Source organism: Talaromyces rugulosus, chromosome III (assembly GCF_013368755.1).
Source record: "Talaromyces rugulosus chromosome III, complete sequence".
Lineage (NCBI taxonomy): Eukaryota > Fungi > Ascomycota > Eurotiomycetes > Eurotiales > Trichocomaceae > Talaromyces > Talaromyces rugulosus.
Window position 1 is genome coordinate 2,744,247 of NC_049563.1, and position 12,266 is coordinate 2,756,512.

General features: G+C 45.2%; 4 protein-coding genes across 4 annotated transcripts; 3 read left to right on the forward strand and 1 right to left on the reverse strand.

The window, feature by feature from the left end:
* Positions 1 to 427: 427 nt before the first annotated feature.
* TRUGW13939_05805 (uncharacterized protein) lies at positions 428 to 1,522 on the forward strand (the record flags this gene model as incomplete). Its single annotated transcript, XM_035488963.1, has 1 exon — positions 428 to 1,522. The coding sequence occupies one exon, from the start codon at positions 428 to 430 to the stop codon at positions 1,520 to 1,522; it is 1,095 nt and encodes a 364-aa protein (XP_035344856.1).
* A 575-nt stretch (positions 1,523 to 2,097) lies between these two features.
* TRUGW13939_05806 (uncharacterized protein) lies at positions 2,098 to 3,535 on the forward strand (the record flags this gene model as incomplete). The annotated part of the gene is made up of 3 exons (XM_035488964.1): positions 2,098 to 2,291; positions 2,384 to 2,491; positions 2,563 to 3,535. 3 exons carry the CDS (start codon positions 2,098 to 2,100, stop codon positions 3,533 to 3,535), a joined length of 1,275 nt encoding a protein of 424 aa, XP_035344857.1.
* Positions 3,536 to 3,889: 354 nt separating this feature from the next.
* TRUGW13939_05807 (uncharacterized protein) lies at positions 3,890 to 4,996 on the reverse strand (the record flags this gene model as incomplete). Its single annotated transcript, XM_035488965.1, has 1 exon — positions 3,890 to 4,996. One exon carries the CDS (start codon positions 4,994 to 4,996, stop codon positions 3,890 to 3,892), a length of 1,107 nt encoding a protein of 368 aa, XP_035344858.1.
* A 977-nt stretch (positions 4,997 to 5,973) lies between these two features.
* On the forward strand, positions 5,974 to 10,743 carry TRUGW13939_05808 (uncharacterized protein; the record flags this gene model as incomplete). Its single annotated transcript, XM_035488966.1, has 8 exons — positions 5,974 to 6,003; positions 6,050 to 6,228; positions 6,280 to 7,191; positions 7,254 to 7,914; positions 8,481 to 9,050; positions 9,110 to 9,426; positions 9,482 to 9,542; positions 9,595 to 10,743. 8 exons carry the CDS (start codon positions 5,974 to 5,976, stop codon positions 10,741 to 10,743), a joined length of 3,879 nt encoding a protein of 1,292 aa, XP_035344859.1.
* Positions 10,744 to 12,266: the final 1,523 nt, after the last annotated feature.

Genomic DNA, 12,266 nt, shown 5'->3' on the forward strand with positions numbered 1-12,266 from the left:
GAATGGAAATAACTTGGCGCCTTTTAAAATCGCGCGGATGCGACTTGGAAGTATGAGTACAGCCCCGTTTAGCAACATGGCAGCCCGTAGCATTATTATTACTAATGATAAAGTATTAAAACTTACTAAAATTATTAATCCTCTAGCAAAAGCTGCAGGCTGAACGCCAGCGGAGCTTACATTCTCCAGCGGCGGGTTTTTGCGAAACGACACTGGAAAAATTCGCCCATACCCGTAACCCTAACCCTAGCACTAACGTGGTGCATACATTTCTCCTAGAAGCCAGGCGAGGGCATTGTTATTTACATATGTATGTCTCCCAGTGATGATATAGCAATATTAGTATGAAACACCAATCATTTTACCGTATAGCATTGAATAGACATTCAAGTTGGCATACTTTTTTTTGAACTACGAACCCCTCGCCATGGCTACTACTTATGACCACCCATCGGTCAAGACGGTGCACTGCACTGGAGGCTCGTACGAAATAGGATTCACGCATGGACAGGCTGCCTCGGTAGAAGTGCATAATAATATCGGGACATACACGGGTTTCTTTGCAGAGACCGTGCACCTCACATGGGATCAAGCTCGTGAACGAGCCGTGGCCGAGTTCATCCCAACGCTCCAGAAAAAGTACCCCGAGATCCTCGAAGAAATGAGAGGTATTGCGGACGGAGCAGGCGGCGGCCTCACAGTAGCTGATATCCTTACGCTCAATGTCCGGAGTGAAATCGCCCTGACAAATTACGCGGATGGCTGCACGTCTCTCAGCCAGAAAACGCCGGATGGGAAGATCTTCGTCGCACAGAACTGGGACTGGCTGGAAGAACTGCAAAAAGGACTGGTATTTCTCCACATCAGACCTGCCGGTTCCGAAACCGAACTTAAGTTTCTCTCTGAAGGAGGAATCGTGGGCAAGATTGGCATGAATAATGCCGGATTTGGTCTGTGTTCCAACGCGCTGCGTTCTGGAGCTTATAACCAGCACAATTTGCCTATCCATGTCATGTCTCGTCGTCTGCTGCAATACGCGACCAGTGTCGACAGTGCATTGTCAATCATTAATTCACTCGGCACTGCGAGTGCCTCCAACTACATGATGGCAGATAAGAGCGGAAACCATCTAGACGTCGAGTGCTCTCCTCATGGAAACGTAATTATTCTTCCACACAACGACTACGTGGCCCATACAAATCATCTATATGGGCCAAATCGTCCGGCCAGGCTCGTGGACCACCCAGCCCCGAATTCCATGTCTCGCTTGCTCAGGGTCCAGGAACTTTGCGAGCAGGACAGGAAGAATGCAATTCCGGCTTCGTTTGAGTCCCTGAGGACCAGGTTTTCGGACCAGGATGGATTTCCATACTCCATTTGTAGGTCTAGACCACCTGGTGCCGTAGGTATGGAGAGGATGATTACTCTAAGTACAATCATGATGGAGCTGAGAAGTGGTACTGGCAAGGTTTTGATTGGGAAACCTTGTGATGACATCCCCGTTGTGGAGTGGTCGTTCTGAAAGAAATACATTTCTATTTTTTTTTTTTTTTCAAAGAAGGCTGAAGGCTGAGAAATTTATTCATATCGAAACTTGATAGCTACAGTAAAACAATCAACGTACTATCATTGAATATTCATGTTACTTGTACTACATGTAGAAGTAGGTTATTTCTCCCTGTCAAGTTCGTAATATACAAGTATACGGAAGATGTATACCGCAACCCCCCCCCCTCTCCACAAATGCCAATTACAATTTACGTAGGTTTCAGCCCAAAACGTAAAATTTTCTGCTCAATCACCATTAATAATCAAACAAGCCTTAATTAGTCACTTGACCATATGCACGGACTTGACCGACATCTCAGCAGCAAGTGCAGGGGTCAGGCGAAGACGCTAGGTATATTCCGTTGATCTCGGAGCGTCCAGCTGTCATTGGCAAGTTCAACTGCGCTAAAAGAGTAATGCATCATGCGTATAATATATATATACCGGAAAAGGCATCGATGGAAACGTCCAAGATAATTAAAAGGTAATTTGCTATCGAATTCGCATTTCGGAGCTGAATACTTCCCCATCAAACGACTTAGAACCAACATGACGGCGCCATACACTATCCACACATCGACCCTCTTCGACCCAAAGAGGAAGGCGTTTCTCTCTAACATATCAGTGACAGTGGATCCCGTTTCTGGGCTCATTGTTGATGTTATCGAGAGGACACCTGAGTCACTGGGTGGCTCCGTGCCAGAAGGCGATGTTGACTTGCGACATTGCGTCGTACTGCCGGGGTTTGTGGATGCTCACAGCCACATATTCTTGCACTCCTATAAGTATTTTTATATACAGAGAGAGGGAGAGAGAATATTACTAACTGAGCTAGTGAGCGTCCATCGGTAAATCAAAAGCGCGATGAGAGTGTGGTCGAGAGAATAGTTCGAGCGGCAAATCACTGCCGGACGGCGTTGCTCGCGGGATACACTACGTATCGGTAAGTAAGGGCTTCCAGGAGGCTCCAAAACCACCAGTTTATGTAAAAATATGAGTATTGATGAAACACAGAGATCTAGGATCAGAGTCGATGAAGGAGTCTGATGCCCAAGTGCGTGACTGCATCAACCGCGGCCTCATACCAGGCCCCCGACTCTTTGTCGCAACACGCGCATTGGCCAGCACAGGTTCGTACGAGCCACGAACCGAAAACCATGCCAATGGAGTCTGTCTTCCCAGGGGTGGTGAAACAGTTGACGGAGTAGAGGACGCGCGGATTGCTGTCAGACGGCGTCTCGCCGCCGGTGCCGACATCATCAAGTTCTTTGCTGATTATCGGCGACGTCTGATGCGGTATCCGCCTGTTCAGCAACATCCATATATCCTCGGTATTCAACATCCTCCCGCAGATCCAAACCCGGACATCCTAGTCTTTGCGCAAGAGGAAATGGACATGATTGTCAAGGAAGCGAAAATGGGAAGGGCTCCCGTTGCCTGCCATGCAGGGACCATAGAAGGCGCTATAATGGCAGTCAAGGCCGGGGTTGATTCTATCGAGCACGCATACTTTGCTAATAGAGATCTTTTTGAGCTTATGGCTGAGAAGGGCTGTATCCTCGTTCCAACGTTGGCCGTCTGTGAGAGGTTACACAAGCATAGGATCACGGAGATATTGGGACAGACCAAGCTAGCCTACGATATTGGTGTGCGTTTTGCTTGCGGCGGTGATACTGGCACGTATCCTCATGGTCAGAATGTACGAGAAATGGAGCTCATGATTGAAGCCGGTCTCCCATTAGAGCATGTCCTCGAAGCTGGAACTGTTGGCGGCTGGGAGGCTTGTGGTAAAGACTTGTGCGGCATGCGCTTTGGATGGTTTGAGAAAGGTGTCAAAGCTGATATTATAGCCCTTGAGACGGACCCTCGTCAGGACAAATTTGCCTTGAGAAAGATAGATTTTGTGATGAAAGACGGCGTGGTCTGGAAGAAGGATGGGAAGGGTGTTGGGCTGTATCAGGACAATCACAAATGGGATACTGATTGATGTCATCTTTTTTTTTTTCTTCTTAAATTTAGGTATATAATGAACCTGTCATTTGGCACTGAGAAAAGAGGGAAAAAGAAAAAATTACCTTGTCTCCTTGCTTTTATTGCGGTCTCCTTATGTAGACGGCTTGACTTGCCAGATAATACTAGAACCGGATTGTGATAGAGATTCTAGTTTACCATGTTTGTGATCCGGTCAAAGTAGCAATAGGATCAAGTCATGGATGGTCAACATGGGTAAATTTACATTTGGTCAACAGTTACTCAGTTTTTTTTGATTCTGATCTACGTAACTACACGAGGGACAGAGACATGTTAAGACGCTTTGTCCCAGTGGTTTCAATATTATTCCCTATATTGGTGTAATATTGATCTCAAAGCCATTGATGAACTTCACGAGCTCAAATCCCGTCCCATATTCCTGCGACAACGAATTCAAACGAGACAATAGCACGCTTGAATCCTCTTCTGTAGCCTCAACAGGCTCACCGTCCTCAGCGATGGAGATTGGAATAATGGTGCAGCTCGAAATTTTTCCTTCAGTCCAGCGAATCCTTCCGAAGGCGCCGATATTTGATACGGAGCGCTGCAAGCTGGTCCACACATATGGAGGATAAATTCGAGTCTCCTGGTCTGGTGTCACGATATCGTTGCTGAAAATAAAGTTCCCTAAGCTGTAAAATATAGGCGCGTTTTTGTATACCTCGACACCGTGCACGACATGCGGATGATGCCCAAAGATGGCAGAGGCGCCGGCATCAATCATGGCATGCGCTAAGGGTTGTTGATAGGTTGAAATTTCGCTTTGAGTAAAAGCAACCCAGCCGTACGGCACACCCCAGTGAATTGCGACCAGGACCAGATCAGCCTTAGCTTTGGCGTTCCTGATCGACTGTAAAACCAAGTCCTCATCCGGCTGGTACGTGGACGTTTCGACAAAGGGCGACATCCCGGGCGATTCATCGATAGTCACCGTGTCAATGATGTACTTGGTAAAGATACGCACTCCAGCCAGTCCCGGCCGTGAGGTACCAGCACCGCTGCCATTTGGTAGGGTGGTCGTCACTCCAATGTAAGCCACTTTCGTGCCTTTGACGTCTTTGATTACTGGCGCAAAGCTCTCGGAAACATCTTCACCGCCGCCAACGTGTGCGACTCCGACACTATCCAGAGCCTGGATTGTCTCGCGGAGCCCTTGGATGCCATAGTCCATGGTGTGGTTGTTGGCCACGGTCACAACGTCAACCCCAAGATCATGGAGTATGCGTGCATGAATCGGATCGGCCTTGAGCGCGATCATTTTTTCTGTGGCATATCCCTCTTTGACGAAGGGCATTTCGAGATTTGCGAAGCAGGTATCTGCTAGACGCGTATGATGGTATATCGTTCCTTTACCAGTTGGACGATTGAGTTGCCCAGACAAAACAAGGTCACCCGTTCCTAATGCCGAGAAGGACATGTTGAGTTGTTTCGGCCAGATAAGACAATGCTAGCTGCTTTGAAAGCCTATACTGAGGAATAGATTTGACGTGAAAAGCGGCATGTACTACATCAATCGGTATGTCCTAGGGCTCTAGGAGCCCCTCGCTAGTATAAATAGTGTGTCAAACGACCATCATGAATAGATAGATACCATCCTCAAGACCACCAAAACCAAAAAAAAAAAAAACTGTGTCACGAGTCCAATCTATTCGCTTACCAGCACAGTGTACGATTTTAGTGGACATTACATTACGTTATTGTCCACTTCTCCAACGCGGGCGAGAGCGAATGTAGGGCTGTTGACGCTAGGTGGTGTCCGGCCGATACCAATTTCCTACTCCATCCTCCGCTGTGGTCCAAACATTCGATAAGATTAAGTCATGGAGAGCGATCATTTGGTAAATATTTCTTCCTATTTATTGAACATGATTCTATAGTAAATAGTTATTTCCTCTACTTGCTCCCCTTTCGGTGCAACAACCAACTTCTCGCACTCACGGGGATCGATTAGTTTTTTCTAGTCCATCCAGTTGATTATGGCCATGATATATATATAATAAAATCAACAGTAGATGTCTAATCGGCTATTTTAATACCCATAATTAAGCCAGCTGGAGTGATTTGGTACTCTTTACTGTGCAGAGAATTACATGGTTGGTTACCAATGGTATGGAAATTTTCAAGTTTTGTTTGAAATTGCAAAACGTTGGAAAATTTCAACTAACCTAATTCGGATTAAAATCGCGTGAAATATTCCATTAATTACAGACGAGCTTAAAAGTGTCTAGAATTTGCTTTAAGAAAAAAACAATAATACTCGTGTGACAAACCAATTTTAATTTCCAAAAAAAAAAAATTCATTCAAAATTTCGTTTCAAAACCGGTGAAATTGAAGTCTCCTTTGCCATCCCCACGGGGCGTATCGGTCGGTTATCACGTAATCTACTTACTACAATGAAGCTCTCGCCCATGTGTGAGAGCCGTGTAAGTGCATATAGTGGATAATCATGGCGCTGCAAGTCTGTAGCAGGTGCCGGAAGAGAAAGATACGAGTAATGAAGATAACCTCCCCTTCTCCCCTGGGTTCCAAGTCCCACTGACCACCAGGCTCAAGTGCGATCTCCAACTGCCTTCGTGTAAAAATTGCCAGCTCGCAGACGTAGAATGTCTCTTTTGGGACGACTCTGTCGGTCGCGAGATATCGTGCAGGTAATATTTCCTTTCTTGTTCTACCTGTGACAATTTTTGATGATGATCTAGTTATCTTCATTCTCTCAATCAGAAGGTGGCAAGCCTGCAACTGGAAATCAGCAACGCCACGGCCACGGCCACACCTACGACACACACATCAATTCCGTCTTCCGATAACAGCGCCGAAGCTGCCCCTTTTTCGTGGTATCAAAGCTATCATTTGGCAATCTTCGATCATGGGAATGTTTATCCGGATTCGTCACGAACGGCTTACCTTGGTCCGGGCAGTGCAGCGGGACTGCTGGAAGACCTTCTAAAAATTATGATCCAGTGGCATGTGTCGAACGGCGCAGAACTTCCCAAGCGTCTTCTCTCAAGAGGCGATCTCGTTCAATCAATTGGAGGCATGGATCCACAATCCACGCAACCACCGTTTCAACTCAACATATCAAATGAGCAGCGAAGGCTGGAGCTTCATGCGATGATGCCACTGTCTACCCAACGAGCCGTAATCGAGCATTACTTGATGACGGTTTCGCCACAATACACGCTATTTACTTCAACACAAGAATCAAGATTATTATCGTACGAGAACGCTCTCAAATGGATCAGTGGAAACAAAGATGAGCCCAGCGCGCTTGCATTGAGAATAGTTTTCGCTATATCGACTTCATTGATTGCCCGTGATCTTGACCCTAACATGACTAGCACATCAATTCGATGCCGGCAAGATGCGGATAAGATTCCTCAAGAAATTGCATCTTCGACAAAGGATCCAGTAGAAACCGAAAGATGGACATGCACGGCTTTATGCGCTTCGGCCCTCTGCGAGTTGATCAATCCATTTTCTAGTCAAGTCTGGGATCTGCTAGGCAGAGCAACGTCCGCATTGAACCGTCTTCGTGAATTTTACACGATTGGGAACAAGGATTTAGACGAAGACTTTCGATGCTTGGAACAAGCTGTCCTCAAATTAGAAATGTGAGTATTAATTTGCTCCCTTGTAGGTTCTTTGAGATATCAGTGTTCATATTTCCTTCTAGCTCTACGGCGTTGCATCTCTGCCGTGCATCCTATTATAATGAATTGCAGGTCCAGGCAATATATGATAATGTTTCCATACCTGACGAATCATTCGATGAGCTACGGACATTGCAGAAGATGCAAAGGATATCACATCATTTCCAGCTCTCACCTCGTCCATCTGAAGAATTATTTAAAACACTCATTCCTTTGCATATGCAGACCGACTCTGTGGAAACCGGCATCTCCATCCATTCAGCAATGCTTTACCTTAGCCTACACCCACTGTTCACTTCTTTCGAGGATCTGTCCCGCAATGTACTCGTCGGATCTTCTCTTCTTCCTCCTCCTCCCTCGCCGCTATTCCACATTATCGCCCATTCTGCATATACAGTTCTCGACCATTTCAGTCTGCTCAACCAACAAAACAGGATAATAAGTATTACGATGGCAGCCGAGCGCATTCTTGAAAGCGGCATGGTTTGGTCAATCTACCTCATAGTACAACGTATGTCAACAGCAAGAACACGAGGGATGACCGTGGAGAACATGGAAACTCGCACTGCAATGGAACCGATTTTGAAAGTCTCTAGCTTACTGGCCTCGTTTACTGGACGATGGAAAGCAGCCTCGATCTATGTGGAGGCGTGGGAAATTCTAGTAGACCTGCTCTGGAAAATGGTATGATGGTTTCAGTCATTTTAGTTCTTTTCTAAATATACTGGTAGAGATGGTTTCATATAGCAATCTGGTACGGAGCAGAAGGCATCCATCCACTAAATCTATCAGATGCTATGTAACTAATAATTAAAGCGCGTCTTACCGTCTATTTGAAATCAAATGTGACTGTAATAGCCCCTGGTTTGGCCCGTTGTAGTATATAAAAAAACGGCGCAAGTAATTGCAAATTACCGTTCGGAATTACTGGCTAACCAATTTCGCTTTAATGGCCTCCCTCGTGCGGGGTCCCCAGTGAGCTGATTCCTTATCAGTGCCAGTCTGCAACTAGCTGTCAACTCCACAGCTCAGAATTTGAGGCTGTGTTTAGATGCATCTTTTATTGGCTATCGGAAACAAATCACATTATGATGCAAGATAAAGCGCAAAATGCATCTCGAAAGCGGAAACATAGCAAAGCATGTTCGCGTTGCCGCAAAAGGAAGATCCGAGTACAGTTGAACCTCCATCATCTTTTGTATTATTATTTATTTTTGAGGGGACGCAGTTGACTAAATCTGTTTTACCAGTGTGACTTGCAATACCCAACATGTGGTGCGTGCTCGATAGCCGGAGCAACCTGTCTGGGCTATGACGCCATCCATGGAGTTGATAAACCTCGAAGCACTATCGTACATCTCGAAAACGAAGTCGCTCGCTTGGAAGCAGAATTGTTCCGTGTCAAGACGCAGACAAAGACTGCATCAGACATTGCCAATGTAGCCGTGGAAAGCCTAGCCACACGCCTGGCGGTAACCATTGTCGACCCCAAGGGCTTGTCTCGGAAGCAGGACAAGAACATGCTCCCTCTTACATCCCCTTTCTTTCTATCTTGTTCACCTTCACCCTATCTTCTAAGTGATGCTGAGGGCGATATGGCGGAGCATCAGTCCCAAGAAGACTCGTCGCGACCTATTAATGTTGCCTCGGTTCCCAAACACGTAGTGGACGCCATGTTGAAGCATTATTGCGAGATATATCGCCCTCAATATCCAGGAATCGAAGAAACGGACTTGTTGGAAGCGTGTGATAGGGTTTATAATAACATCCAACCATCGGATGCGGACGTATTTTACGTTCATATCACCTTAGCTATTAGTGTCTGTGATGCGTAACCCGTACATGTACGTCAATGAGATTTTATAGCTAACACAAGCAGACAAATACTCTAATGCACCAGAACGAGGCACGAGCCATGACCACCACTCGCGGATTTTGGAAGACGGCCGTTGCTCATCTTCCTCAAGTCGGTCTGTCAGACCCATGGGAGCGCCTCCAAGCACTCCAGCTTCTTACGCATTATGGATTCCTCAATCCCATGGATGTCGATTGCTGTAGATGTGCCGAGGCGGCCACTCGGCTCTGCCTATCCCTCGGGCTCCATCATGAGCTCCCTGCATCTATCCAAACAAAACTAAACAGCAGGACACTAAATATAAGACGGAGATTGTTTTGGAATTCATATAGCATTGACTCGTAAGTCTTGTCTCTACAGGCCTAGTTAAGCAGATTACTGAAAACCCTTCATCAGTGCGAGCCATGCAGCTCGCTGTCGACCTTTCGTATTACCATTGTCGGCCATCACCGCCAAAGTAATCCTCCAAATCCCACCGTTGCTGATTCTTCTGCTCAACATGATTATAGTTTCCAGAGTTTCATTCAGAATCTTCTCCGACTCACTATATGTGGCTCATGCGTCAGATTGAGTCCGAGATCACGGTGACTCTATATTGGCCTTCATTCAGGTTCGAAGAACCTATATCGGATGCTTCATTTGACCAGTGGTCTGCAAACATGCACAAACGCCTAGATGAATGGCGTCATGATATTCTCCAAAGCCTCAAACTTACAGAAACAATTGAATTTTATGAGTTACATTATCACATTGGGATTCTACGGCTCAATCGACCTTCTCCGTGCTGCTCCAACCCCACCAATGAGATGTACAAGAAGGCTCTTACATCTTCAGTTGCCTTGATAAGGCAATTCAGCATGATTGACCGAATGGGAAGACTATTCAATTTGTGGCACGCAGCTCATTTTATTATCGAATCGGGTGTTTGTTTATTGGCTTCCGTCTTGGTCGGAATTGAACAGACGCAGCGGGACCAAACGCACATGATAGGAGAGGATATCGCAATCTTGAGCAGGTATATCAAGGCATTCCCATCTCTAGTCAGCAGGATATCGCGTCGTTGGCCTACAATAGCGGAACATATCCCTACTCTCCAAGAAATCTGTTTTGCACTTCTGAACAACTTGGAACAATGGGCTAGAGGTACAACAATCGATATGTCGGCTCTCCTGGTTTTGAAACAAAGAATAAACAGCCTACCATTATTTCCTGCCTTCTCGTCAAACCCACAGCCGATAATAGAGAATCATCTTGTACCTCAACTAGTTTCTCACGGGGAGGTGGACTCAGCAACAAGATCCTCCTTGCATCCCCCTGGCATAAACCCAATGGGCAGTGATTACTCCAGAACGACAACTGGCGAGACCCTTTCGACACAGGCTAACTTCACGAGTGCCTTCCCATATGATCCATTTTCATATAACTCGGACCCTCAAATTCCAATGCCGAGTAATATTCTCGCACCGCTCAGTTCCGCTTGGACAGATCCACAACTGGAGTCTACCACAGCGCTATCCGACATTCAAGGTATACAGACCTACGATGCTCTCACATGGGACTTTGCTGGAATGAATTCCGAACAGATTATTGCGCAGTTGTTGGACGTTGAAAATAACCCACTCTTGTCGAATTATATTGGTAGTGTTGATGATGCATAACAAGGTCACAATACGTACCAAAAAACTGCTCATTTTCGTTGTTGCATCAACATTGGGCAGGAATTGAGCTTTATAACTAAGGAGCGTGCGGGAACGCGTCAAAAAAAGACCAAAAAACCATTTGACACCCCTTGGAAACGTCTCCAAAACCGAGACGTCTCTAAATTTTAATACGTTTTATAAATACAGATACGAATTACAATACATCTCTTATTATTTGACGTTTTTTGGAAAATAACCGTATTTGCCACGTCTTTTACCCGCAGATACGGGTATAAAACGTCCTATTTCAAAACTTTTCCACCACCAGGTTTTTGGTGTTCAAGAAACCCCCTTTCCCGCTATTGTATCAGGAACACTGTGAAATAATCTTATATCAGCTTATAGTAAGCAACCCTTTAGACACCTCACGTCGCTTGGAAATCGTATATTAGGATCATGACGTTCCGCATAATCATCCTTCTTCCGCCTAGGCTCGATGTAGATTCGGTGTATAGCGACTTTTCATAGCTTCCCACTCACCCGACGAAGGCGGAATTAGAGATGCTTAATAGGTTGATCATTTGTATTTTTCAATATAACCTATAGATCTACTTTAGATGAGGTACGTGGTTATGGCCAGTCCTTGATATGTTAGGACCCACGAGTCCAGTACCTCGTTCGCCTTGGAATACCTTGAGATTACTTGCGATGCAGACATTATTGCTACGTTGGCCGCCTTGTTTGCTTGTTTCAAAACAAACCATTCAATGTCAAGTATAATAAAAGATGAAGGGTTAATATAATAGCATAACTGGAAATAAAACGAAACTATGCTTTTGCTGGATTCAACAATTGATATTAATTGTGATCACTCGTCCTCTATAGAGCTCTTTGGAGCCAGTTTTACTTTGATAATATTTTGATTATAGTCAAGTTAATATACTTATGTTTCTATAGATTTAGCGTTATTAATAAGTAAGAGACTACTTGACGGTCGATTGGACATCAGCCCCTCAACCAGACTGGCCAGCTGATATCTGAGAGGCTTTTCACTTTTAAATTATTAATATATTTATTTATCAAGAACATTGACTTTGCTTTCAAAAGCTGATTATTACTTATATTTTCAGTATAAAATTAGATCTTTCTATTTCATCTAGTAGACAACACGTAGTAGAAGGCCGCAGAGTGAAGGAGAAATCGTGGCAGTCCATGGTGTTGCAGACACATGCGCCCTTCGCGAGAGGAACGAGTGTTCTTTGTAGGAACGGAAGACCTTTTTTTTTTCAACTTCGAATGATGGTTTCTTCTATTTATTCCAATTTCTAACGAGTGAATGTCTACATACATAAGAGTTGTCTAGTTGAGGCCGTACTAATTACAACCCCATCTCTAAACCATGTTTTCGCTTTTGATGGAGCGAGAGCTTGTCTTTTCTCATCAGCTTGCCCCGGCATTGTCCCAAGTGGCATGGGACCATTTGTTTATTAATTGCATCGGCATCTTTATGTCTTACCATGTGTCGACTGAGGTCAGTTTTC